This window comes from Oncorhynchus gorbuscha, linkage group LG19, assembly GCF_021184085.1.
Source record: "Oncorhynchus gorbuscha isolate QuinsamMale2020 ecotype Even-year linkage group LG19, OgorEven_v1.0, whole genome shotgun sequence".
NCBI classification, from domain to species: Eukaryota; Metazoa; Chordata; class Actinopteri; order Salmoniformes; family Salmonidae; genus Oncorhynchus; species Oncorhynchus gorbuscha.
In genome coordinates, this window is record NC_060191.1 from 14,033,715 (window position 1) to 14,058,715 (window position 25,001).

The 25,001-nt window shown below is 43.6% G+C and overlaps 1 protein-coding gene across 2 annotated transcripts; it reads right to left on the minus strand.

The window, feature by feature from the left end:
- Positions 1-10,188: 10,188 nt before the first annotated feature.
- On the minus strand, positions 10,189-23,734 carry gprc6a (G protein-coupled receptor, class C, group 6, member A). Of its 2 annotated transcripts, XM_046315342.1 has the most exons (9): positions 23,346-23,734; positions 22,950-23,115; positions 22,675-22,809; positions 21,722-22,495; positions 20,870-21,082; positions 19,847-19,970; positions 19,313-19,617; positions 18,547-19,092; positions 10,189-10,541 (listed from the first exon to the last, which is right to left on the minus strand). In XM_046315342.1, the coding sequence occupies exons 1-9, from the start codon at positions 23,540-23,542 to the stop codon at positions 10,221-10,223; spliced, it is 2,781 nt and encodes a 926-aa protein (XP_046171298.1). In that variant the 5' UTR covers positions 23,543-23,734; the 3' UTR covers positions 10,189-10,220. The 2 variants fall into 2 exon arrangements, with proteins under 2 accessions (XP_046171298.1, XP_046171297.1); XM_046315341.1 differs by lacking the exon at positions 10,189-10,541 and having other exon boundaries at positions 17,586-19,092; positions 23,346-23,732.
- Positions 23,735-25,001: the final 1,267 nt, after the last annotated feature.

Here is a 25,001-nt window from a genome sequence, read left to right on the forward strand (position 1 = left end):
ACGTGTTCTCCAGCGCCTTTTAGAGAATTGTCTCTACGTGAAGGCTGAGAAGTGCTCTTTTCATGTCTCCTCCGTTACTTTTCTCGGTTCCGTTATTTCCGCTGAAGGCATTCAGATGGATTCCGCTAAGGTCCAAGCTGTCAGTGAGTGGCCCGTTCCAAGGTCACGTGTCGAGTTGCAGCGCTTTCTAGGTTTCGCTAATTTCTATCGGCGTTTCATTCGTAATTTCGGTCAAGTTGCTGCCCCTCTCACAGCTCTTACTTCTGTCAAGACGTGTTTTAAGTGGTCCGGTTCCGCCCAGGGAGCTTTTGATCTTCTAAAAGAACGTTTTACGTCCGCTCCTATCATCGTTACTCCTGACGTCACTAGACAATTCATTGTCGAGGTTGACGCTTCAGAGGTAGGCGTGGGAGCCATTCTATCCCAGCGCTTCCAGTCTGACGATAAGGTTCATCCTTGCGCTTATTTTTCTCATCGCCTGTCGCCATCTGAACGCAACTATGATGTGGGTAACCGCGAACTGCTCGCCATCCGCTTAGCCCTAGGCGAATGGCGACAGTGGTTGGAGGGGGCGACCGTTCCTTTTGTCGTTTGGACAGACCATAAGAACCTTGAGTACATCCGTTCTGCCAAACGACTTAATGCTCGTCAAGCTCGTTGGGCGTTATTTTTCGCTCGTTTCGAGTTTGTGATTTCTTACCGTCCGGGTAGCAAGAACACCAAGCCTGATGCCTTATCCCGTCTTTTTTAGTTCTTCTGTGGCTTCTACTGATCCCGAGGGGATTCTTCCTTATGGGCGTGTTGTCGGGTTGACAGTCTGGGGAATTGAAAGACAGGTTAAGCAAGCACTCACGCACACTGCGTCGCCGCGCGCTTGTCCTAGTAACCTTCTTTTCGTTCCTGTTTCCACTCGTCTGGCTGTTCTTCAGTGGGCTCACTCTGCCAAGTTAGCTGGTCATCCCGGTGTTCGAGGCACTCTTGCTTCTATTCGCCAGCGCTTTTGGTGGCCGACTCAGGAGCGTGACACGCGCCGTTTCGTGGCTGCTTGTTCGGACTGCGCGCAGACTAAGTCAGGTAACTCTCCTCCTGCCGGTCGTCTCAGACCGCTCCCCATTCCTTCTCGACCATGGTCTCACATCGCCCTAGACTTCATTACCGGTCTGCCTTTGTCTGCGGGGAAGACTGTGATTCTTACGGTTGTCGATAGGTTCTCTAAGGCGGCACATTTCATTCCTCTCGCTAAACTTCCTTCCGCTAAGGAGACGGCACAAATCATCATCGAGAATGTGTTCAGAATTCATGGCCTCCCGTTAGACGCCGTTTCAGACAGAGGTCCGCAATTCACGTCACAGTTTTGGAGGGAGTTCTGTCGTTTGATTGGTGCGTCCGTCAGTCTCTCTTCCGGGTTTCATCCCCAGTCTAACGGTCAAGCAGAGAGGGCCAATCAGACGATTGGTCGCATACTACGCAGCCTTTCTTTCAGAAACCCTGCGTCTTGGGCAGAACAGCTCCCCTGGGCAGAATACGCTCACAACTCGCTTCCTTCAACTGCTACCGGGTTATCTCCGTTTCAGAGTAGTCTGGGTTACCAGCCTCCTCTGTTCTCATCCCAGCTTGCCGAGTCCAGCGTTCCCTCCGCTCAAGCGTTTGTCCAACGTTGTGAGCGCACCTGGAGGAGGGTGAGGTCTGCACTTTGCCGTTACAGGGCACAGACTGTGAGAGCCGCCAATAAACGTAGGATTAAGAGTCCAAGGTATTGTTGCGGCCAGAGAGTGTGGCTTTCCACTCGCAACCTTCCTCTTACGACAGCTTCTCGTAAGTTGACTCCGCGGTTCATTGGTCCGTTCCGTGTCTCCCAGGTCGTCAATCCTGTCGCTGTGCGACTGCTTCTTCCGCGACATCTTCGTCGCGTCCATCCTGTCTTCCATGTCTCCTGTGTCAAGCCCTTTCTTCGCACCCCCATTCGTCTTCCCTCCCCCCCTCCCGTCCTTGTCGAGAGCGCACCTATTTACAAGGTACGTAGGATCATGGACATGCGTTCTCGGGGACGGGGTCACCAATACTTAGTGGATTGGGAGGGTTACGGTCCTGAGGAGAGGAGTTGGGTTCCGTCTCGGGACGTGCTGGACCGTTCACTGATTGATGATTTCCTCCGTTGCCGCCAGGATTCCTCCTCGAGTGCGCCAGGAGGCGCTCGGTGAGTGGGGGGGTACTGTCATGTTTTGTCTTATATTGTCTTGTCATTTTGCTTTTCCTTCTGTTCGTCTTCCCCCTGCTGGTCTTTTTAGGTTCGTTCCCCTTTTTCTCTCTCCCTCCCTCTCTCTCTTCTCTCTATCGTTCCGTTCCTGCTCCCAGCTGTTCCTATTCCCCTAATCAATCATTTAGTCTTCCCACACCTGTTCCCTATCTTTTCCCCTGATTAGAGTCCCTATTTCTCCCCTTGTTTTCCGTTTCTGCCCTGTCGGATCCTTGTATATTGTTCACCGTGCTGTGTCTTTGTATCGCCCTGTCGTGTCGTGTTTTCCTCAGATGCTGCGTGGTGAGCAGGTGTCTGAGTCTGCTACGGTCAAGTGCCTTCCCGAGGCAACCTGCAGTTTATTATCGAGTCTCCAGTCAGTTCTCGTGATTACGAGTGGAATTGTTTTCTATACTTTATTTACCGCTCCGATTTGTCTAGGAGTATTGCTATTTCCTTAAACTGGATTAAAGACTCTGTTTTCGCCAAGTCGCTTTTGGGTCCTCATTCACCTGCATAACAAAATCATGATAACGTTGGATTGATAGATGCATGGACAAATATGTGCATGTCTAGCATGTGACAATAACAGGATCATATCAAGGATAGCATCACAAGTGAATACATAAATACTACTTGAAGCTTGAATCTAAGTTGATCATTTGTATCAGCTGTGCAGTGCCAAGGCAAAAACAACAATGTGCACCTCTTTGAGTCCCCCGGACCAGGACTGTGAACTACTGTTCTTCATTGGGAACTCTTCATATGTAGACGGGCTTTCATAGCGCTCTTTATTTGAAGACAGAAAACATCACAAGAAACAAACTTCATTATAGTCAAATTACACCGCACTGACTATTATGTTGCTATTATCTCCGTTCTAGGGACAGGAACTACACAAAAGTACCTTCCCTATCCAGAATAGCCTACTCTCTCACTTTTACAGCTATCCTTTCACTCTCCTCAATGGCTGTTAGCTAGCTACCTACAAATGCATTTGGAGTTTTTTTTACAGTAATGAATATATCAATATAGCTAGCTAATATGAAGTTAGGTAGCTGATGATATTTAATTCAATTAGCTAGCTATCTACAGTATGTGAAGTTGAAGCCAACTAGCTAACGTAAACTAATTAAATTAAACCCATTTAATAACCAGACCTTCATACAAACTTGCTATGCTGAATTATTGATGCACAATCGAAGGTGCTGTCATATGCTACCAGCACGCCCTACAAGTGAGTCACAATAGGCGGCCAAAGCGACACAATTCACCTCTATCTAATGTACATGCACCGTTATTCGTATTGCCTGCAGTCTTTTTGTTTAATCAATGGTGGTTAACCTTGCATTGGACTTACTTAACGATTTTGGACAAAGATAGAAATTGCTCTGTATATTATCTATAAATGTAAGAAATTATATGTAAGAAATTATATATATATATATATATATATATATATATATATATATATATATATATATATATATATATATATATATATATATATGTGTGTGTGTGTTGTTTTGGCTTTAATGCCACGTATATTGTGATTACAGGTCTCATCCCATGTGATAATCATTGTGCAATTGTGTATTTATTCGAGGCACTCCTAGCTCTTTTGTTTGGGTTTCTACCCTGTGTTTTGTAAACGTGTTTGCTTGGTCTTCATCCCTGTGCCTTTACACGGTACGCTGTAATTCCTGCGCCTGCCTCCGGATCCTTCATACCAATGTGACAGTAACCCAAAAAGTGTTAAACAAATATATTGTATATTTGAGATTCTTCAAAGTAGCCACCATTTGCTTTGATGACAGCTTTGCACAATCTTTGCATACTCTCAACCAGCTAGTCACCTGGAATGCATTTCAATTAACAGGTGTGACTTGTTAAAAGTTCATTTGAGCCAATCAGTTGTGAGCCAATCAGTTGTGAAGTGACAAGGTAGGGGTGGTATGCAGAAGATAGCCTTATTTGGTAAAAGACCAAGTCCATAATATGGCAAGAACAGGTCACATAAGCAAAGAGAAACGACAGTCCATCATTACATTAAGACATGAAAGTCAGTCAATACGGAACATTTGAAGAACTTTGAAAGTTTCTTCAAGTGCAGTCGCAAAAATCATCCGGCGCTATGAAGAATCTGGCTCTCATGAGGACCGCAACAGGAAAGGAAGACCCAGAGTTACCTCTTCTGCAGAGTATAAGTTCATTAGAGGTAACCACCTCAGATTGCTTCACGGAGTTCAAGTAACAGACACATCTCAACATCAACTGTTCAGAGCGGACTGTGTGAATAAGACCTTCATGGTCGATTTGCTGCAAAGCAACCACTACCACAGGACACCAAAAAGTGGAAGAGACTTGCTTGGCCCAAGAAACATAAGGGCATTAGACCTGTGGAAATCTGTCCTTTGGTCTGATTAGTCCAAATTTGAGATTTTTTATTCCAACCGCTGTGTCTTTGTGAGATGCAGAGTAGGTGACCCGATGATCTCCGCATGTGTGGTTCCCACCTTGAAGCATGGAAGAGGTGTGATGGTGAGGGGGTGCATTGCTGGTGACAGTGTCTGTGATTTATTTAGAATTCAAGGCACACTTAACCAGCATGGCTACCACAGCATTCTGCAGCAATAAGCCATCCCATCTGTTTTGTGTTTAGTAGGACTATCATTTGTTTTTCAACAGGACAATGACCCAAAACACACCTCCAGGCTGTGTAAGGGCTATTTGACCAAGAAGGAGAGTAATGGAGTGCTGCATCAGATAACCTGGCCTCCACAATCACCCAACCTCAACCCAATTGAGACGGTTTGGGCTGAGTTGGACCGCAGAGTGAAGTAAAAGAAGCCAGTGTTCAAGTGCTCAGCAAATGTGGGAACTCCTTCAAGATTGTTGGAAAAGCATTCCAGGTGAAGCTGGTTGAGAGAATGCCAAGAGTGTGCAAAGCTGTCATCAAGGCAAAGGGTGGCTATTTGAAGAACCTCAAATATAAAATATATTTTGATTTGTTTGACTTTTTTGGTTACTATATAATTCCATATGTGTTATTTCCTAGTTTTGATGTCTTAACTATTATTCTACAATGTAGAAAATAATAAAAAATAAAGAAAAATCCTTGAATGAGTAGGTATTCTAAAACTTTGGACCGGTAGTGTATATTTATGTGAGATGGAAACTGTTTAGTGCTACATTTTGTCAGACACATTAATCTAATATCACATCTAATATTTCTCATGTTTGTACGATTGGATGATATATCATTTTACGTTTTAGGTTGATTTATTTCTCCCTCATTTGGGAATTGTTTTGTGTTTTCATTTAGGCTCTGATACAGAGGCTATAAGGACTTCTGGGGTATTCTGTCCAGAATGCCCTAGTTTAGGTGATTACCGTATGCCACCATTGTGATTCTGTTTCCTTTAACCCAATGGAACACAGAAGGCCGTGTGTGAAGCTGCACTGTGTTACTCATGGAGCTGTTGTCTGTCTATTCTATGAGGGGTTAATGAGGACTTGACTGTAAAACAATGAAGGATAAATAAATACAATTATCTGTTACCCTTGTCGGATGACATTTAGTGGATTTTGTCTACAGGACATCTGTCTATTTGTCTGCACAAAAGCAATGACGGTTTCGACAGAACTTGTTCAATTCCTACGAAACACACACACACACACACACACACACACACACACACACACACACACACACACACACACACACACACACACACACACACACACACACACACACACACACACACACACACACACACACACACACACACACACACACACACACACACACACACACACACACACACACAGAGAGGACCTTATAATAGACCTTGTCCTGGCCCTGTTATGAGAAAATCTTTGTCCACTATGTGTGACAGAAGCATACCTTCAGACACGTTCGGTGTGTGGGTGCTGTCTATGCAGCTGATCCAGTTCCACCCCCCCCCCCAGCCATTTCCCTTAACTCAACCTCAGTGTGATCACGAGAAGAAACCGGTAGGAGTTTACCTGAGAGTGTCATATGTCACAGGACTGGAGACAACCACTGTAAAACAACAACGAGAACTTCACAAAACTATACCGCGTCTCTGAATTTGTCTGTTGTGATCCACACAAAAAAACACCTAAACTATCTCTATTCATAACACATTGTCACCTTTTCTCACTAACAAGTTGATTAGCAATCCAGAATTAGGATTGCTGTCATAGAATAGTAAAGTATAAACACTCCCAGTTAAAGATAGCACTTCCTGCTCAAGGGCGATTATTTCCTCAGTGTCAGTGACTAGGCATTCTAAGAATTCCATCCATATCCTATTTCATTGCAGTATTTGTCCAGTATCAGTTAACCAGAATTTAGTTTATGGTCTTTTGAGATGGGTTCGAAGTGTGAGAATGGTGCAAACTGACTTTTTGTGGACCTCTTCATGACATATTTGTTTAGCTGTTATGTACTTAGTGATGGTATCATCATCATGAAATGATGAGGACAAACATTCTTGATAAAGATTTTCTTGACATAGAGAGATCATGGTTTCATTTTGACGCTATCTCTAATCTCAAGGCTATCACAAGGAAATATCTCGAGGGACACCTGTCACCCTCTCTCCAACTCACCAACTCTCTATTTCTCTCCCTCTTTCAATCTTTCTCTACCCCTTCTCTCTCTCACCCTCTCCCTGTCTCTCTCCTCTTGGTGTCATTGTGTCACAACCAGACAGGCAGGTTCAGAATGGGGAATTCTCTATGTAGAAGAAACGAAACTAAATGACAGATTTCCCAAAAGCTGTTATCAGCTCACTCAAGCAAACACCATTATAATCTGTTATTATCTTTAGGAATCTTTGTTTCCGTGTGACTCTTTGAATGTCTGTCGGTTTGCATGTGTCTGAATGGGTCTCTGAAGAAGAAATCTGACATTGTGAATAGTTTGTTTCCTCGTTCCAATGATTTTGCAGTCATTACTGTTGTTTGGTTGAATTTTGGAAAGACTTCATTTTCAACATTTCCTCAATGACTCACATCTCAAAAACATGGTTAAGTCAAAGCATTGCAGCTAACTTTGAAGGCGAGTCGAGACAGACTGATCTACAAATCACCTTGCATCATAAATAGCTACTCATTATTATATCAGTGTATCAGTATATCAGTCAGTCACAATTTACCCATGATACACAGTGTTGATGCTCTGAAAATGGCCAAAGTCAACATCAGCTTGAAATGATTGATAAGTCTGGTGACAATGGCAGGTACAGGGGTGGAAGTTCACTGGAGTTACTGATGAGAAGGAGACAACAGAGATGAGATGAAACGTATCTTCAGATGTGCGCACTTAATTCAAACTTATTATTATTAATGCACTGATGTCAATGGAAGATTTTTGTGAATTCTTGAGTTACTATTATGGATTTGGGCCTATCCGTTTGCACAGAAATGTGCTCTCTGGTCTACAAACAGCCCTTGTACCACAAAGACATAGAGATATAGAGCAGTCATGCTGTTCTCGGCAGTGACTAGGGTCTAGTTTCAATAACGGACTGTTTTGGCACAGAAGAACAGCGTCACTGCCTACGTCCCTACCCTATCTGCCTGAATAAAATCTAAAATAGCAGCTAGCAAGATGGGGAGAACAGAGGTTATTTTGAATAAGTTCATTTTGCAAGTGGCTAGTTTGGATCAACTACTTTCACTTATACGAATGCAAAGGTTTTTACTGCAAAATTTGGTTTCAAATCTTGCCGTTCTGGCATGTCTTCCTCGTGATTTGTTGAGATAGTTGTCTGTCTGATTTTTTCACCTTATCGATGTTGCAAAAAAAAGTTTGTCATTGAAACCAGACCTCAGCCTGTACTGTTGCCTAGGGTCAGGTTTCTGAGACTACTGTTCAGCAGCAGAGCAGCAGCCCAGAGTTCATTCATGGAATGTTCTACTACTGTAGAGCCCGGGATATTTGACATATTTGCACATGCGTTTGGGCACTGGGAAATGCCAGCAGCTCTCTCTCTCTCTCTCTCTCTCTCTGTCTCTCTCTCTCTCTCTCTCTCTCTCTCTCTCTCTCTCTCTCTCTCTCTCTCTCTCTCTCTCTCTCTCTTTCTTCCTGTGTCACCGTGGCATTAGGCCTGCAGCCTAAAGAGACAGCATAGGTGTGCATATCAGGTGGGTTCGGCAAAAGACATAGATTTGTGGAAATAGATTTCAAGGTATTTGGAAGTATTTAAAAACTTCAAGAATGTCAACTGACACTAGATATTTTAACATTAACGTTAAGATACTGCTTGTCTCAACCTTGATTCAGTGTCATTTTGATAATGCCTGCTCTGCTTGGTATAGTGGACTATCAAAAAATCTGAAAAAGAGAATGCAGGTCATACAAAATAATGCTGTCAGGTATATGCTGAACATTCCCCCTAGGACCCACATAGGGGTACAGGAGTTCCGGGAGGTGGGCTTGTTGGAGTCCAGAGTGGACCAACTTAAATTTAGTCATATGTTTGACATCTTAAATGATCGTGCCCCAAGTTACATGAACAACCACATTGATATGGTCTATAACCAACACAGTCACAATACCAGAGCTAGTGTTATGTCTTGTAAAATCCCAGGAGGAAACAGTACTGCGAGGAGCATGTTTTTCCATGTAGGTATTTGTTTATGGAATAGCCTTCATTGGAGAAAATAGCTTTAAAAAGAGGGCAAAGTTTTTAATTTCTCCAAGGTTGCCTAAGTAAGAGAAACCCCTCCACTGCCCCTTGTGCCCCCTACTGCTGGTCAGGTGTATTTATTTGAAGGATCTTTCCATGTAGGTATTTGTTTATGGAATAGCCTTCATTGGAGAAAATAGCTTTAAAAAGAGGGCAAAGTTTTTAATTTCTCCAAGGTTGCCTAAGTAAGAGAAACCCCTCCACTGCCCCTTGTGCCCCCTACTGCTGGTCAGGTGTATTTATTTGAAGGATCGGTATGATGTGCAATTAATAGATTAATAGATTGTGGAGTTTAATGTTAGGGAGAAGCACAGTGAGTAGTGCCACTTTTTAGGATGTTAAAATAAATTAGTGTATTTATGGTTGTTTGTAATTTTGTCTTGTCTTTTAATCATTATATGTGTTATTGTTTGTACCACCGAGGACCACTTTGGAAACAAGCGTTTGAATGAATACTTTCAAGTGATATCCTCTGGGTCCACATCGTACATTTTGTTGTATATGTCTGTTGCCTAAAACAAATTCAATTCTATTCAATTCAAACCAATCATGCATTAAGAAACAGTGACAGACATTCCAACTATAGCATTCATTGTATACATGTTTTCAATATATCTAATTTGTGTCCTGCTGGATCAGCTCCCATAATAGATAGAAATGCTGTTTGTATTACACATAGAAACGGACTATTCAGGGATCCAACACACAACATATCCACAGCAAATGCCAACATCCTCCATGATACTTAGTTAGAACATTTCACACAGTATAGAAATCTTATTTATTATTAATTCATATTTGACCTTTATTTAACTAAGCAAATTAGATAAGAACAAATTCTTATTTTCAATGACGGCCTAGGAACAGTGGATTAACTGCCTTGTTCAGGGCAGAAGGACAGAGTTTTACCTTGTCAGCTCAGGGATTCAATCTAGCAACCGTTCAGTTACTTGTCCAATGATCTAACCACTAGGATACCTACCGCCGCCCCATATGCAGTTCAGAAATAAATCAACCCTGTGCACCATTGACGCTTAACAGAGTTTGACCGAGTTTGTTTGTTTAAGACACTGTCATGTCCATATCAGTGTCAAAATAAAGTGTTACCCAAATTGACTTGAATGTAAAAACAACCCACTTGGGTAAAAAACATACCAGTAGACTAAGCTAAATGGGAACAGTCAAACCAAAGATAGGATCACGGAGACACACTGTGTGATGTACTGTAAGATGTAAAAGTTCCAGACACTGGTCCACTCCACTCATAGGCTCATGCTTCTCCTCAGACGGTGTGGTCGAGTCAGCTGACCTGTGACAAACACTCCATGATCTACTACGGTGCAATGGGTTGCAGTGTCAATGCTCTGAATGTTCTGGTCAACGGACCAGTAGTTCTGAGGTGCTGTGGGTTCTATTGGTGGAGGAGACATGAAGAAGGAAGGTGAACTGATGGAGTAAGGGGGACTGATGCGATACCCTTGTGTCTGAGAGACTGAAGTCTCAGAGACAGAGCTAGAGTCAGTAATGCCCTTTCTGGAATACTCAAACACGTTCTTCATGAAGGCACTCTTGGTGTTGTGCTCCTTCTTGAAGAGGATGACGTAGCACTTGGGGAAGAAATGGATGTTGGAGATGAGGATGACCACCATCTCCACTGCTGGCAGGTACTTCCCAGAGGTGGTAACATAGACGGGCACAAATATCAGCCAGGACATCAGATAGAGGAGCATGCTGAAGGTGATGAACCTGGCCTCGTTGTACCTCTGTGGCAGCTTTCGGCCTTTAAACGTGTAGGCAAACATACAAGACAGCGATGTAGCCCAACATTACGCCAAACGCCACGTAGGGGCCCTTGTCACACTCAGACAGCACGGTGGCCTTCTCAGCATGCTGCAGGTGATGAACCTGGCCTCATTGTACTTCTGTGGCAGCTTGCGGCCTTTAAACACGCAGGCAAACATACAAGACAGCGATGTAGCCCAACATTATGCCAAACGCCACCCTTGTCACACTCAGCCAGCACAGTGGCCTTCTCAGCACGGTGGACTTCTCTGCACGGTGGCTCTGCAGGACCAGCCACAGGGTGCAGGTGAGGACCTGTAGGATCAGGCAGAGACAGATGATGGCATAGGGTTGGTAGAGGCGGTAGTAGTTTCAGTCTTGTATCATCGCTGCAACTCCTGTACGGACTTAGGAGAGGCCTAGCCACACTTCTTCTTGACACAATGCAATGCAATGACACCAATGTGTCAGAGGAAACACCGTACACCTGGCGACCTGGTCAGAGTGCACTGCACCTGGCCCAACACAGGAGTTGCTAGTGCGCGATGAGAGAAGGATGTCCCTACCGGCCAAACCCTCCCTAACCCGGACGACGCTGGGCCAATTGTGCGCCGCCCCATGGGCCTCCCAGTTGAGGCCGGTTGCAATAGAGCCTGGGCTCGAACCCAGGATCTCTGGTGACACAGCTAGAACTGCGATGCAGTGCCTTAGACCACTGCACCACCCGGGAGGCCCACAGCTCAATTCTTGTGGAGGCGTAACTGATCTGTGATGATTCAAAGAGAGAATTAATTTCTGGTTGTCCAATGTTGAAGTGATTTTGTCCTTCATCTGTATCATCATTGCTGTCTATTTCATTTATTCAACTTAGATATTTATTTATTATTTTATCAAGCCTTTTGTTACAACAATCGTCACTTTGTGGGTGGGATTGGACTGCTTGCCTAAGGAATGAGCTCCAGGTTAAGTTGCCAGGCAACAGCGATGGAAATCTCAGAGGAAGAGGCCCCAATGACGGCCATGATGGGTGGGGAACAGGTGGAGGTGTTGGCTCCTGTGTTTGGCTCCTGTGTGAAGTAAAGAATGTACAATCTTTATGTGAGGTGCTGGCTAATGGAAGATAAACTATACAAATAGTTTATTCTTGCTGTGGATTGATCTGACTAACGTTTCGGCTAAAGAGACTTTACCTGTGTGAAGTCAGCTGAGGCCCTCAGAGCGGTAGTGACATCAGAGCAGGAGTCATGGATACGGTACCCCAGAGAGATCCCTAGTGTAGTCAGGACAGGGGATCTGTTGGCCGACTACAGAGTGGATCATAGCCAATGCCTGGGTGTGTGTGTGTGTGTGTGTGTGTGTGTGTGTGTGTGTGTGTGTGTGTGTGTGTGTGTGTGTGTGTGTGTGTGTGTGTGTGTGTGTGTGTGTGTGTGTGTGTGTGTGTGTGTGTGTGTGTGTGTGTGTGTGTGTGTGTGTGTGTGTGTGTGTGTGTGTGTGTGTGTGTGTGTGTACATAAAGCATAGTTGGATCATGACACTGTCTGTGGTTAACCTGTCAGAGTAAATAAACTCTCTCTCACGAACATTTATTCATACACGTGGACAGAATCTCACACGCACACACACAGAGAGAGGGAGAGAGATCTTATCAGCCCTCCAATGATGCTGTGGCTCCTGCTGCTTTGAAGTCTTCTACTTTGGCATTGCCCTTCTCCAACAAGGACAGGATGACTATCAGGTGGAGAACATCACCAATGGGTTCCATCACCTCTCTGTTGGTACTGTCCAATTCTCAATTTTGGTGGCTCTCGTTGCAGTTTCTCTCACACTCCCTCTAACCCTCCCTGACTATAAACACCATGGGACCACGCATTCGTCATAGCGCTCAGGAAGGAGACGCGTTCTGTCTCCTAGAGATGAACGTAATTTGGTGCGAAAAGTGAATATCAATCCCAGAACAACAGCAAAGGACCTTGTGGAGATGCTGGAGGAAACAGGTACAAAAGTCTCTATATCCACAGTAAAACGAGTCCTATATCGACATATCGACATAACCTGAAAGGCCGCTCAGCAAGGAAGAAGCCACTGCTCCAAAACGTCCATGAAAAAGCCAGTCTACGGCTTGCAACTGCACATGGGGACAAAGATCGTACTTTTTGTAGAAATGTTCTCTGGTCTGATGAAATAAATATAGAACTGTTTGGCCATAATGACCATTGGTATGTTTGGAGGAAAAAGGGGGATGCTTGCAAGCCGAAGAACACCATCCCAACCGTGAAGCATGGGGGTGGCAGCATCATGTTGTGGGGGTGCTTTGCTGCTGCAGGGACTGGTGCACTTCACAAAATAGATGGCTTCATGAGGGAGGAAACTTATGTGGATATATTGAAGCAACATCTCAAGACATCAGTCAGGCAGTTTGATCGCAAATGGGTCTTCCAAATGCACAATGACCCCAAGCATACTTCCAAAGTTTGGCAAAATGGCTTAAGGACAACAAAGTCAGGGTATTGGAGTGGCCATCACAAAGCCCTGACCACAATCGTACAGAAAATTTGTGGGCAGAACTGATAAAGCGTGTGTGAGCAAGGAGGCCTACAAACCTGACTCAATTACACCAGCTCTGTCAGGAGGAATGGGCCAAAATTCATCCAACTCTTTGTGGGAAGCTTGTGGAAGGCTACCCAAAACGTTTGATTGAAGTTAAACAATTTAAAGGCAATGCGACCAAATACTAATTGAGTGTATGTAAACTTTTGACCCACTGGGAATGTGATGAAAGAAATAAAAGCTGAAATAAATCATTCTCTCTACTATTTTCTGACATTTCACATTCTTAAAATATGTAATAAGTGCTGATCCTAACTGGTCTATGACATGGGATTTTTGCTAGGATTAAATATCAGGAATTGTGAAAAAACATATTTTAAATGTATTTGGCTAAGGTATACGTAAACTTCCGACTTCAACTGTACATACTAATTGGAAGGTGTGAATTATTAAATGCAGTATAATGTGTTTTCTGACTTAGATATGTAGTGTTTCTGACTTAGATATGTAGTGTTTCTGACTTAGATATGTAGTGTTTCTGACTTAGATATGTAGTGCACACGTACCTGTTGCTGCTTTTTTCTGATCTTCTGTTGTTCATGTATTTGTGTCCTCTGGTTCCCCTCATTTTTAGAGCTGCTTCTAGAATGTTATGTTTAGAACTGCTTCTAGAACATGTATTGTTTAGAACGGATTCTAGAATTGTTTTTGTTTAGAACTGCTTCTAGAACATGTTTTGTTTAGAATGGCTTCTGGAAGATGTTTTGTTTAAAACGTCTTCTAGAACATGTTTTGTTTAGAAGTGCTTCTAGAATATGTTTTGTTTAGAACGGCTTCTCGAACATGTATTGTTTAGAAAGTGCTTCTAGCATATGTTTTGTTTAGAAAGTGCTTCTAGAATATGTTTTGTTTAGAATGGCTTCCAGAACATTTTTTGTTTAGAATGGCTTCTAGAACATGTTTTGTTTAGAATAGCTTTTGAACATGTTTTGTTTAGAACAGCTTCTGAACACGTTTTGTTTAGAATGGCTTCTAGAATATGTTTTGTTTAGAACAGCTTCTGAACACGTTTTGTTTAGAATGGCTTCTAGAATATGTTTTGTTTAGAACAGCTTTTGAACATGTTTGGTTTAGAATGGCTTCTAGAACATATTTTATTTAGAAGTTCTTCTAGAATATGTTTTGTTTATGACAACTTATAGAAAATTGTTGTTAAATGTTTTATTTTAAATGATATGAACTCTTGATTGGTGGAGGAAACCCAACCTGGCTACACTGAACTGCTGAGCTTTTATTAGTGTGTGTGATCCCAAGCACAGTATTTCAGCATTCTACTTTTCTTTTAGCTTTAATCTCATCATCAAACCCACTCCTGAAACCTGGCTCCTGGTTAAGATTTTTTAAATTGCAGATGCCTTGTACATTTTGAGCACCATATTAATTAATCCAAGGAGTTGGAAATTATATATATACACTAAGTATAAAAAGGTAGGTGGACACTCCTTCAAATGAGTGGATTTGGCTATTTCAGTCACACCTGTTGCTGACAGGTGTATACGATTGAGCACACAACCATGCAATCTCCATAGATAACATTGGCAGTAGAATGACTTTTAACATGGCACCATCATAGGATTCCACCTTTCCAACAAGTCATTTTGTCAAATTTCTGCCCCTCTAGAGCCTCCCTGTTCAATTGTAAGTGCTGTTATTGTGAAGTGGAAAGGTCTAGGAGCAACAATGTCTCAGCTTCAAAGTGATAGGCCACACAAACTCACAGAACGGCTCTTTACTTTTGACATGTTACATTTTATGAAAATTGAGATAATGTGTACATTTTGAGGACCACTTTAATTGACCCAAGGAGTTGGAAATTATATATATATATATATTCAAGTGAGTTGGAAATTGTTTAATGCTACATTTTGTCAGACACAAAAAAAGGTGTTTTCTAATATTTATCATGTTTGATCAATTGGATGAAATAATTTTTATGTTTTAGGTTGATTTATTTCTCTTCCATTTTGGGAATGTTTTTTTTGTGTTTTCTTTTCGGCTTTGATACAGAGGCCATAATAACTTCTGGGGTATTCTGTCCAGAATCCCCTAGTTTAGGTGATTAGCATTGTCACACCTTGATCTGTTTCACCGGTCTTTGTGCATGTCTCCACCCCCCTCCAGGTGTCTCCTATATCCCCGCAGTATCCCATGTGTATTTATACCTGTGTTCTCTGTTTGTCTGTTGCCAGTTTTGTTCGTCATGCCTACCAGTGGTGTCCCCTTGCACCTGTCTTTTCTATAGTTCGTGTTTTCTAGTTTTCATGGTTTTGACCATTCTGCCTGCCCTAACCCTGAGCCTACCTGCTGTGCTGTACCTTGCCCCACCACACCACACTGGATTATTGAACTCTGCCTGCCTTGACCCTGAGACTGCCTGCTGTTCTGTACCTTTTGGACTCGCCCTTGACCTGTTGTTTTTCCAACACTATCTGCATCTGGGTCTTCCCTAAAACATGATAAGTGTATCATGCCACCATTGTGGTTCTGTTTCCTTTAACCCAATGGACCACAGAGGGCTGTGAGTGAAGCTGGACTTACTCATGGAGCTGTTGTCTGGCTCTTCCATGAGAGGTTAATGTGGACTTGACTGCAAAATAATGAAGAAACAATATATTAACTTCTATCTTAGACATAATGTAAGGTCTCTTGGTGGATGGAATTGAGGGGATTTTGACTTGACCTCTGTAGGGTTATTCTGCACAAAAGCAATAATGGTTTCCACGGAACTTGTCTGTTTAATTCCTATAAAACAGACAGACGCTCCAAGCACAAGCACACGCACACACACACACACACACACACACACACACACACACACACACACACACACACACACACACACACACACACACACACACACACACACACACACACACACACACACACACACACACACACACACACACACACACACACACACACACACTTCGGTATGCATGCATGTCTATGGGTTTCAGATTTTGTTTTTTGAGATAGTGAATAGTTTGTTTCCTCATTCCAATGATTATGCAGTCTTCATCATCACCGGTTGCTTGGTGGAATTTAGGACAGACCAAAATTTCAACATCTCCTCAATGACTCACACCTCAAAAACTTGGTCAAGTCAAAGTGGGCTTTTAACATTGCAGCCAACTTTGAAGGTGAGTCTGGTGACAATGGCAGGGACAGGAGTGGAAGTTCACTGGAGTTACTAATGAGAAGGAGACAACAGAGATGAGATGAAAAATATCTTCAGATGTGCGCACTTAATTCAAACTTATTGTTAATAATGCACTGATGTCAATGGAAGATTTTCGATTCTTTAGTTACTATCATGGATTTGGGCCTATCCGTTTGCACAGAAACATGCTCTCTGGTCTAAAAACAGCCCCTGTACCACAAAGACATAGAGATATAGAGCAGACATGCTGTTCTCAGCAGTGACTAGGGTCGAGTTTCAAAATCTAAAATAGTAGCTAGCAAGATGGGGATAACAGAGGTTATTTTGAATAAGTTCATTTTGCAAGTGGCTAGTTTGGATCAACTACTTTCACCAAAATCACTGCAAAGGATTTTTCTGCAAACTTTGGTTTCAAATCTTGCCGTTCTGGCATGTCTTCCTCGTGATGTTGAGATAGTTGTCTGTCTGAATTTTTTTTCCACCTTATCGATGTTGCCAAAAGAGTTTGTCATTGAAACCAGACCTTAGCCTGTACTGTTGCCTAGGGTCAGGTTTCTGAGACTACTGTTCAGCAGCAGAGCAGAAGCCCAGAGTTCATTCATGGAATGTTCTACTACCGTAGAGCCCGGGATATTTGAGCTTTGAAGGACACAGCTCCAGACTATGGAGGGAAGAGCTCAGTGTAGTACAGTTACTACAAGCACATGTGTTTGGGCACTGGGAAAATGCCAGCATCTCTCTCTCTCTCTCTCTCTCTCTCTCTCTCTCTCTCTCTCTCTCTCTCTCTCTCTCTCTCTCTCTCTCTCTCTCTCTCTCTCTCTCTCTCTCTCTCTCTCTCTCTCTCTCTCTCTCTCTCTCTCTCTCTCTCTCTCTCTCTCTCTCTCTCTCTCTCTCTCTCTCTCTCTCTCTCTCTCTATAGACAGCATAGGTGTGCTCATCAGGTGGGCTCTGAAAACAGAGCAGACAGTGAGAAGAAGCAGATATGATGTCAACATACACAGAGAGAGAAGTTACACCTGCTTAAATGGGTAAGTAATTGAATGGACATGTATTTAGAGCATGGAAACAGCAACTGAAAGTCAACTGCACATTCAAACGTTTAATATACTGTACACAAAGTAATGTTAATATATACGTGAATAATATACATGAATAATGTGGAAATACATGTCAAGGTATTTAGAAATATGTAAGAACTTCAATAACGTCCACTGACAAACCAGGCATGCATTAAGAAACTGACACAAATTCCAACTATTGTGTTCATCGTAGACTTGTTTTCAATATGAAATGTAATATCTAATTTGTATCCTGCTGCATCAGCACCCATAATAGATAGAAATGCTGTTTACTGTATACATTACACATAGAAACGGCCTAATCAGGGATTCAACACACAGCATGATGGTATATCTATAGCAAAAACCAACATCCTCCATGATGCTTAGTTAGAACATTTCACACAGTATAGAAATCATATGCAGTTCAGAAATAAATCAACCCTGTACACCATTGGCGCTTAACCAATACAAATATTGATAGATGAATATAACACTGTATGACAGAGTTTGACAATAACAGTGTCAAATAAAGTGTTGGGTAAAAAACATACCACTAGACTAAGTAAAATGGGAACAGTCAAACCAAAGATAGGATCACAGAGACACACTGTGTGATGTACTGTAAGATGTAAAAGTTCCAGACACTGGTCCACTCCACTCATAGGCTCATGCTTCTCCTCCGACGGTGTGGTCGAGTCAGCTGACCTGTGACAAACACTCCATGATCTACTACGGTGCAATGGGTTGCAGTGTCAATGCTCTGAATGTTCTGGTCAACGGACCAGTAGTTCTGAGGTGCTGTGGGTTCTATTGGTGGAGGAGACATGAAGAAGGAAGGTGAACTGATGGAGTAAGGGGGACTGATGCGATACCCTTGTGTCTGAGAGACTGAAGTCTCAGAGACAGAGCTAGAGTCAGTAATGCCCTTTCTGGAATACTCAAACACGTTCTTCATGAAGGCACTCTTGGTGTTGTGCTCCTTCTTGAAGAGGATGACGTAGCACTTGGGGAAGAAATGACAGCTGAGGATGCCATAGTTGGAGAAGAGGATGACCACCATCTCCACTGCTGGCAGGTACTTCCCAGAGGTGGTCACATAGACAGGCACAAATATCAGCCAGGACATCAGGTAGAGGAGCATGCTGAAGGTGATGAACCTGGCCTCATTGTACTTCTGTGGCAGCTTTCGGCCTTTAAACGCGCAGGCAAAACATACGAGCGCCAGGACAGCGATGTAGCACAGCATCACACCAAACGCCACTTGGGAGCCTTCGTCACACTCGGCCAACACAGTGGTGGTGAAGACCGTGGCCTTCTCCCGGGGGCTCTGAAGGACCAGCCACAGGGTGCAGGTGAGGACCTGTAGGGCCACGCAGAGACAGATGATGGCATACGGTTGGTAGAGGCGGCGGAGAACATCCTTCCGGTCAGGGTTGAGCTGGAAGGCCAGCAGGATCTTCAGGGACTTGACCAAGATGCAGGAAACACACAGGGTGAAGCTGAGGCCAAACAGCACCTGACGCACCTTGACGATGAGATGAGAAGATATGAGACATTGAGACAGAAATGTATTATTTCTTTGTATTTAGATTTTCTTTCAGTTTACAAACTAAATTCCTTACCACAAAGTAACAAAAGGTTCAGAACAATACACACACAATAAACCATGAATTCACAAAATAACACTGATACATTCAGGCAGTACATTATAGCAGTGTTTCCCAAACTGTGTGTACCGTACATACCTTACACTGTAGGCTGCTGGGATGACCTACAAAGAACACAGCACTAACAAAACTTCCCACGAGAGAGAGCAGGATGATCTGGGAGAGAGGCCCCCCGGCAGCCCTCACAACGGGGGTCTGGTGGTGGTGTAGGAAGAGAGCCCCCACCATGAGAACCAGGACGATGCCCAGGGCCGCCAGTGTCAGCAGCGCCACCGCAAAGCCATCCTGCCAGGAGAAGAACTCCAGGGTCTTATGGGTACACCCAGAGCTCCCTTCCAGGGACCACTCTCTCTTTGTATCACAAGAGAGACACTCGTCCATGTCTGGAGAGAAGGGTTGTAAGGTAGGATATTACTTGAACAACTGTCTAGCATATAGAAATGTGTGTCGTTGCCTAGTCCTAAATGTTTTGGATAAGAACAGTGTTGGGAAATCTTAGATAACATGTTGAAAACATGGAGGAAGATTGCGTGAACAACAGGGCAACACCTGTTTACTGAGGAGAGATAGAGTACACTGGTGTGTATAGAGAGACAGGACAGGAGAACTAACCAGTGTTGTTGGAGTAGTGGTTCTCAGTGCAGTTGATGCATTCATAGCAGCAGGTGTGCTGACCCTGAGCAATCTTCTTGAACTTCCCAGGTTCACAGCTAGGCGAGCAAACAGACACCACATCCTGCACCGGGACACAATGCACTAATTTAAATGGCTGACTGTCACACCCTGAGTGGGCATTCTATGTTGTGTGTCTAGTTTGTCTGTTTCTGTGTTTGGCCTGATATGGTTCTCAATCAGAGGCAGGTGTTAGTCATTGTCTCTGATTGGGAACCATATTTAGGTAGCCTGTTTGGTGTTGGGTTTTGTGGGTGATTGTCTCCTGTGTCAGTGTTTGTGCCACACGGGACTGTTTCGGGTTTACACCTTTTGTTGTTTATTCATGTATAGTTTTCTTATTAAAAACAAACATGAATTTCAACCACGCTGTATTTTGGTCCTCCTCTCCTTCGACGGAAGAATCCTGTTACACTGACCCAAGAAAACTGTGACTTAATTCTGTTAATAGTAGTATTCAAACAAGTCTTTACGTGTAAGGCCAGTTTCCTGGGCACAGTTTAAACTATCTCTCGATATAAAACCGTGTTCAATAGGCCAGGTATATTCAAACTATTCAACCAATGATTATATGCTCTGGTAATTATGAGTTTTGCTTTTTAGATCATCACTGAGATCTAACAGGAATGTGTGATAACAGACAGGTGCTCCCAGTATGTGCCAAGGTATGTGGTTTTCACATTCAAACAATGCCCATTGTTTCACTGATTAGGTGTTATTTAATTTCCATCTTTACTTGTTTTACAGTTGAGCTGAGAAGTCTCTCAAACCGGTATGTTTAGTTTTCTTTCGTCACTTTGTGAAAGAAAGTAGATTATTTGACATTCCGGCCTGTTTGTCTCTCTATGTGAAGTGGGATAGGTTAATATGGATGTGTATTTGAACCTTTGTGTGGCAGCCTAGCAAACAGACTAAAAGAGATTGAGACCTAACCTTTATCCTCACCCTAAACCTAACCCTTACCCTCAGGTCAGTGAGATTGTTGGTGTTTCCGCTGGTATAGCTGAAGCTGTTGTTGTTTGGATGGTACTCAGCTGCAACGTCATTGACGTTGATGTCCCCTCTCACAGACCTCCACACGGCTACATCATAGCCCAGGTTGATGTCTCCTTTCTGGTCAAACGTGTAGTTTTTCCCCTCCAGCTCAAAGCAACTGTCCTTCAGGGCTCCAAGCACCTGAAATGAATGCAAATGTATTTTCATATGTAAGTTCACATACCATAGACCCAAGCCATATCCAAAATACACTGTATAGAAAACATCGAACACCTGCTCTTTCCATGATATCGACTGACCAGATGAATCCAGATAAAAGCTGTGATCCCTTATTCTTGTCACATGTTAAATCCACTTCAATCAGTGTAGATGAAAGGGAGGGGACAGGTTAAAGAAGTATTTTTAAGACTTGAGACTATTGAGTCATGGATTGTGTATGTGTGCTATTAAGTGCCTTTTAACGGGATATGGTATTATGTGCCAGGTGTTAAGAACTGCAACGTTGCTGGGTATATCATGCTTAAGAGTTTCCTATGTGAATCAAGAGTGGTCCACCACCCAATGGATATCCAATCAACTTGACAAAACTGTGGGAAGCATTGGAGTCAACATGGGCCAGTATCACTGTAGACCACTTTCGACCCCTTGTAGAGTCCATGCCCCGACAATTTGAGGCTGTTCTGAGGGCAAAAGTGGGGGTGTAGCTACATATTAGGAAAGTGTTCCTCATGTTTGTTATATTCAGTGAATATTAGATGAGATACAGTGTATAAGTAAAGTCTGATGTGCTGTAGACATGAGGAGTTGTGCAGTAGCTACCTCCCAGGGTTGGACCGTGCCTGGTGTCTTGCAGTCCTTTTTGCTGCAGATATCAGCCACTGCATGGGCGATGGCACTGACAGCCATCTCCACATTGAAGACTAAGTTCACATGGCTGTTCTTTAGCAGGATCTCTGCTGGGACTGTGGAGGACAAAACCCCAGAGTTTTCCGACCTGTTTAGCAGTGAGTAGAACTCCTTTAGGAAGGAGTTGTTTCCTATGACATCATTGATGTCACTCAGGTTCATCAGGTAGCGATGGAAAGGAGCCAGGTTGCCTCTTTTGAAGGAGAAGCCCACCACATTGCCAATATCTGGGAGGTCCATTTCTCCCAGGACTTCCTTGGACGAGGACCAGCTGTCACTGGCCACCCATACCCTCTCCCCCGACCCCAGACTCCTCAGCTTCTGGTATAGGTACATCATCTGAGTAGGCTTGGCGAATGACACCACCACCTTGACATTGTGGTTCGATTGGAGGGTGTCGGCGGCTTGGCTGATTGCTGATTCGCTGTCAGGACTGTTTAGTGAATTAGGGAGGATCTCCTTGAAGGCCACACAGATCCCTGAGGTGGTTGCCTGGGAGACGAAGCTGTCCAAAGCAGAGCGGCCGTAGTCTCCATCCGTTGTGACCACGCCCACCCAGGTCCAGTTGCTGTCGCTAAGCAACTGGACCATGGCCTTTGTCTGGTACAGGTCGCTAGGTACGGTCCTCAGGAAAGCAGGGAAACGGATCTTGTCACTCAGGATAATGGCGGTGGAGGCGTAACTGATCTGTGATGATTCGAAGAGAGAATTAATTTCCGTCTACATTGTGTTGGATTGATTTGGCCATCCATCTGTATCATCATTGCTGTCTATTTCATTTATTCAACACAACTCAGTACTTTATTATTATTTATGTTGTTACTGTCCATCAACCGTCACTCTGTGGGTGGGTTTTGGCTGCTTACTTGAGGGATGAGCTTTAGGTTGAGTTGCCGGGCAACGGAGATGGAAATCTCAGAGGAAGTGGCTCCTATGACGGCCATAATTGGCGGGGAAGAGTTAGAGGTGTTGGCCCCTCCCCCACAGTCCGTGGTGGGATCCTTTGAAGTAAAGAATGTACGTCATTTAAATGAGATGCTGGCCAATGGAAAATAAACTATACAAATGAGGAAGAGGTCACACACTTATCTATACTTGCTGTGGATTGATTTGACCAACGTTTCGGCTAAAGAGCCTTTACCTGTGTGAAGTCAGCTGAGGCCCTCAGAGCGGTGGTGACATCAGAGCAGGAGTCGTGGATACGGTACCCCAGAGAGATTCCTAGTGTAGTCAGGACAGGGGATCTGTTGGCCGACTCTACAGCGTGGATCATAGCCAATGCCTGGGTGAACCCGTCCATGCTGAACCTGTTTGTGTGTGTGTGTGTGTGTGTATGCGTGCATTTTTGTGTAAGGTACATAAGGCATAGTTGGATCATCACACTGTCTGTGGTTAACCTGTCAGAATAAATAAACTCTTTCTCACGAACACTTAGGCATGAATGCGGACAGAATCGCATACACCCCACAGAGAAGGAGAGAGAGAATCCTCAGGAATCTCTTTACAACACCCAATCTTATTTTGGCACTTACTGTACCTGGCACACTGTGGTTCATGGGGTGCTGAGATGTTGGGGGATTCCTCTACTCCCTCATGGATGGGAAACAGCCCTCCAATGATGATATCTCCTGGTGCTGTGGCTCCTGCTGCTTTGAAGTCTCCCACTTTGGCATTGCCCTTCTCCAACAAGGACAAGATGACTAACAGGTGGAGAACATCACCCATGGGTGCCATTTTTCTCTGGTGGTACTGTCCAATTCTCAATTTTGGTGTCTCTCGTTGCAGTTTCTCTCACACACTCCCCTCCCCCGACTGTGTCTGTCTGTCAGTCTCTCTCTCGCTCTCTCTTCCACTCCCTGTCCCTCTCTCTCTGTCTCTCACTCTGTAAGCTCATCTAGCAGACTGACACAGTGAACTGACAGTATCTTCAGCAAAAACACACCTGTTGCTTCCTCCCAATCTCATCTAATGTCTGCATAACCCTGCCCCCTCCCAGCCCAGCCCACTCTCTCTGACAGACATCCACACTGACTGACTCACTTGCTCCAGCTAAAGATGACAAGTCACACAAATGTAAGTCACAGCTGATCTCTATCTGAAGTACAATATAAACATTTATTGTTGAAGGGGAAAGACTTAAGTGTGTTGACTGACTCACTGCTTTTCCTGAAATGTTCTCACAATACCCAAGTGTTTTTTTTAACACGTGGATAACACAGTGTATTCGGAATGTATTCAGACCCCTTGACTTTTTCCACATTTTGATACGTTACATCCTTATTCTAAAATAGTTTTTTCCCTCATCAATTTACACACAATACACCATAATGCAATACACCATAAAGCAAAACGTTTTTTTTTTTTGCAAAAGTATAAAAAATACACTGAAATATTACATTTACATAAGTATTCAGACCCTTTAATCAGCACTTTGTTGAAGCACCGTTGGCAGCGATTACAGCCTCAAGTATTCTTGGATATGACGCTACAAACTTGGCACACCTGTATTTGGGGAGTTTCTTCCATTGTTTTCTGCAGATCCTTTCAAGCTGTCAGGTTGGATGGGGTGTGTCGCTGCACACCTATTTTCAGTTCTCTCCAGAGATGCTTGATCGGGTTCAAGTCCGGGCTCTGGCTGGGCCACTCTCAAGGACGTTTAGAGACCACTTTTGCATTGTCTTGCTGTGTGTTTAGGGTCGTTGTCCTGTTGGAAGTTGAACATTCTCCCCAGTCTGACAACCTGCTTCAGTGCGCTCAGGATAGGACTTCATCAAATATCTCGCTGTACTTTTCTCCATTAACCTTTCCCTCGCTCCAATCAAATCAAATCAATTGTTATTTGTCACATGCGCCGAATACAGCAGGTGTAGAGACCTTACAGTGAAATGCTTACTTACAAGCCCTTAACCAACAATGCAGTTAAGAAAACGAAGTGTTCAGAAAAAATAGAAAATAAAAGTAACAAATAATTAAACAATAGTGATGTTATATACAGGGGGTACAGGTTAGTCAAGGTAATTGAGGTAATATGTACCTGTAGGTAGAGTGACTATGCATAGATAATAAATAGAGAGTATCAGCAGTGTAAAATAGGGAATGGGGGGCTTTGGGGTAGAAGCTGTTAAGAAGCCTTTTGGACCAAGACTTGGCACTCCGGTACCACTTGACATGCGGTAGCAGAGAGAACAGTCTA

Coding starts and splice junctions, on each gene's coding strand:
- gprc6a (XM_046315342.1), bottom strand. CDS start 23,542: ATGGCACCCATGGGTGATGTTCTCCACCTGTTAGTCATCTTGTCCTTG. Junction 23,116..23,345: donor CATGAACCACAGTGTGCCAG/GTACAGTAAGTG, acceptor ACACACAAACAG/GTTCAGCATGGACGGGTTCA. Junction 10,542..18,546: donor ACGTCATCCTCTTCAAGAAG/GAGCACAACACC, acceptor CTCTTCAAGAAG/GAGCACAACACCAAGAGTGC.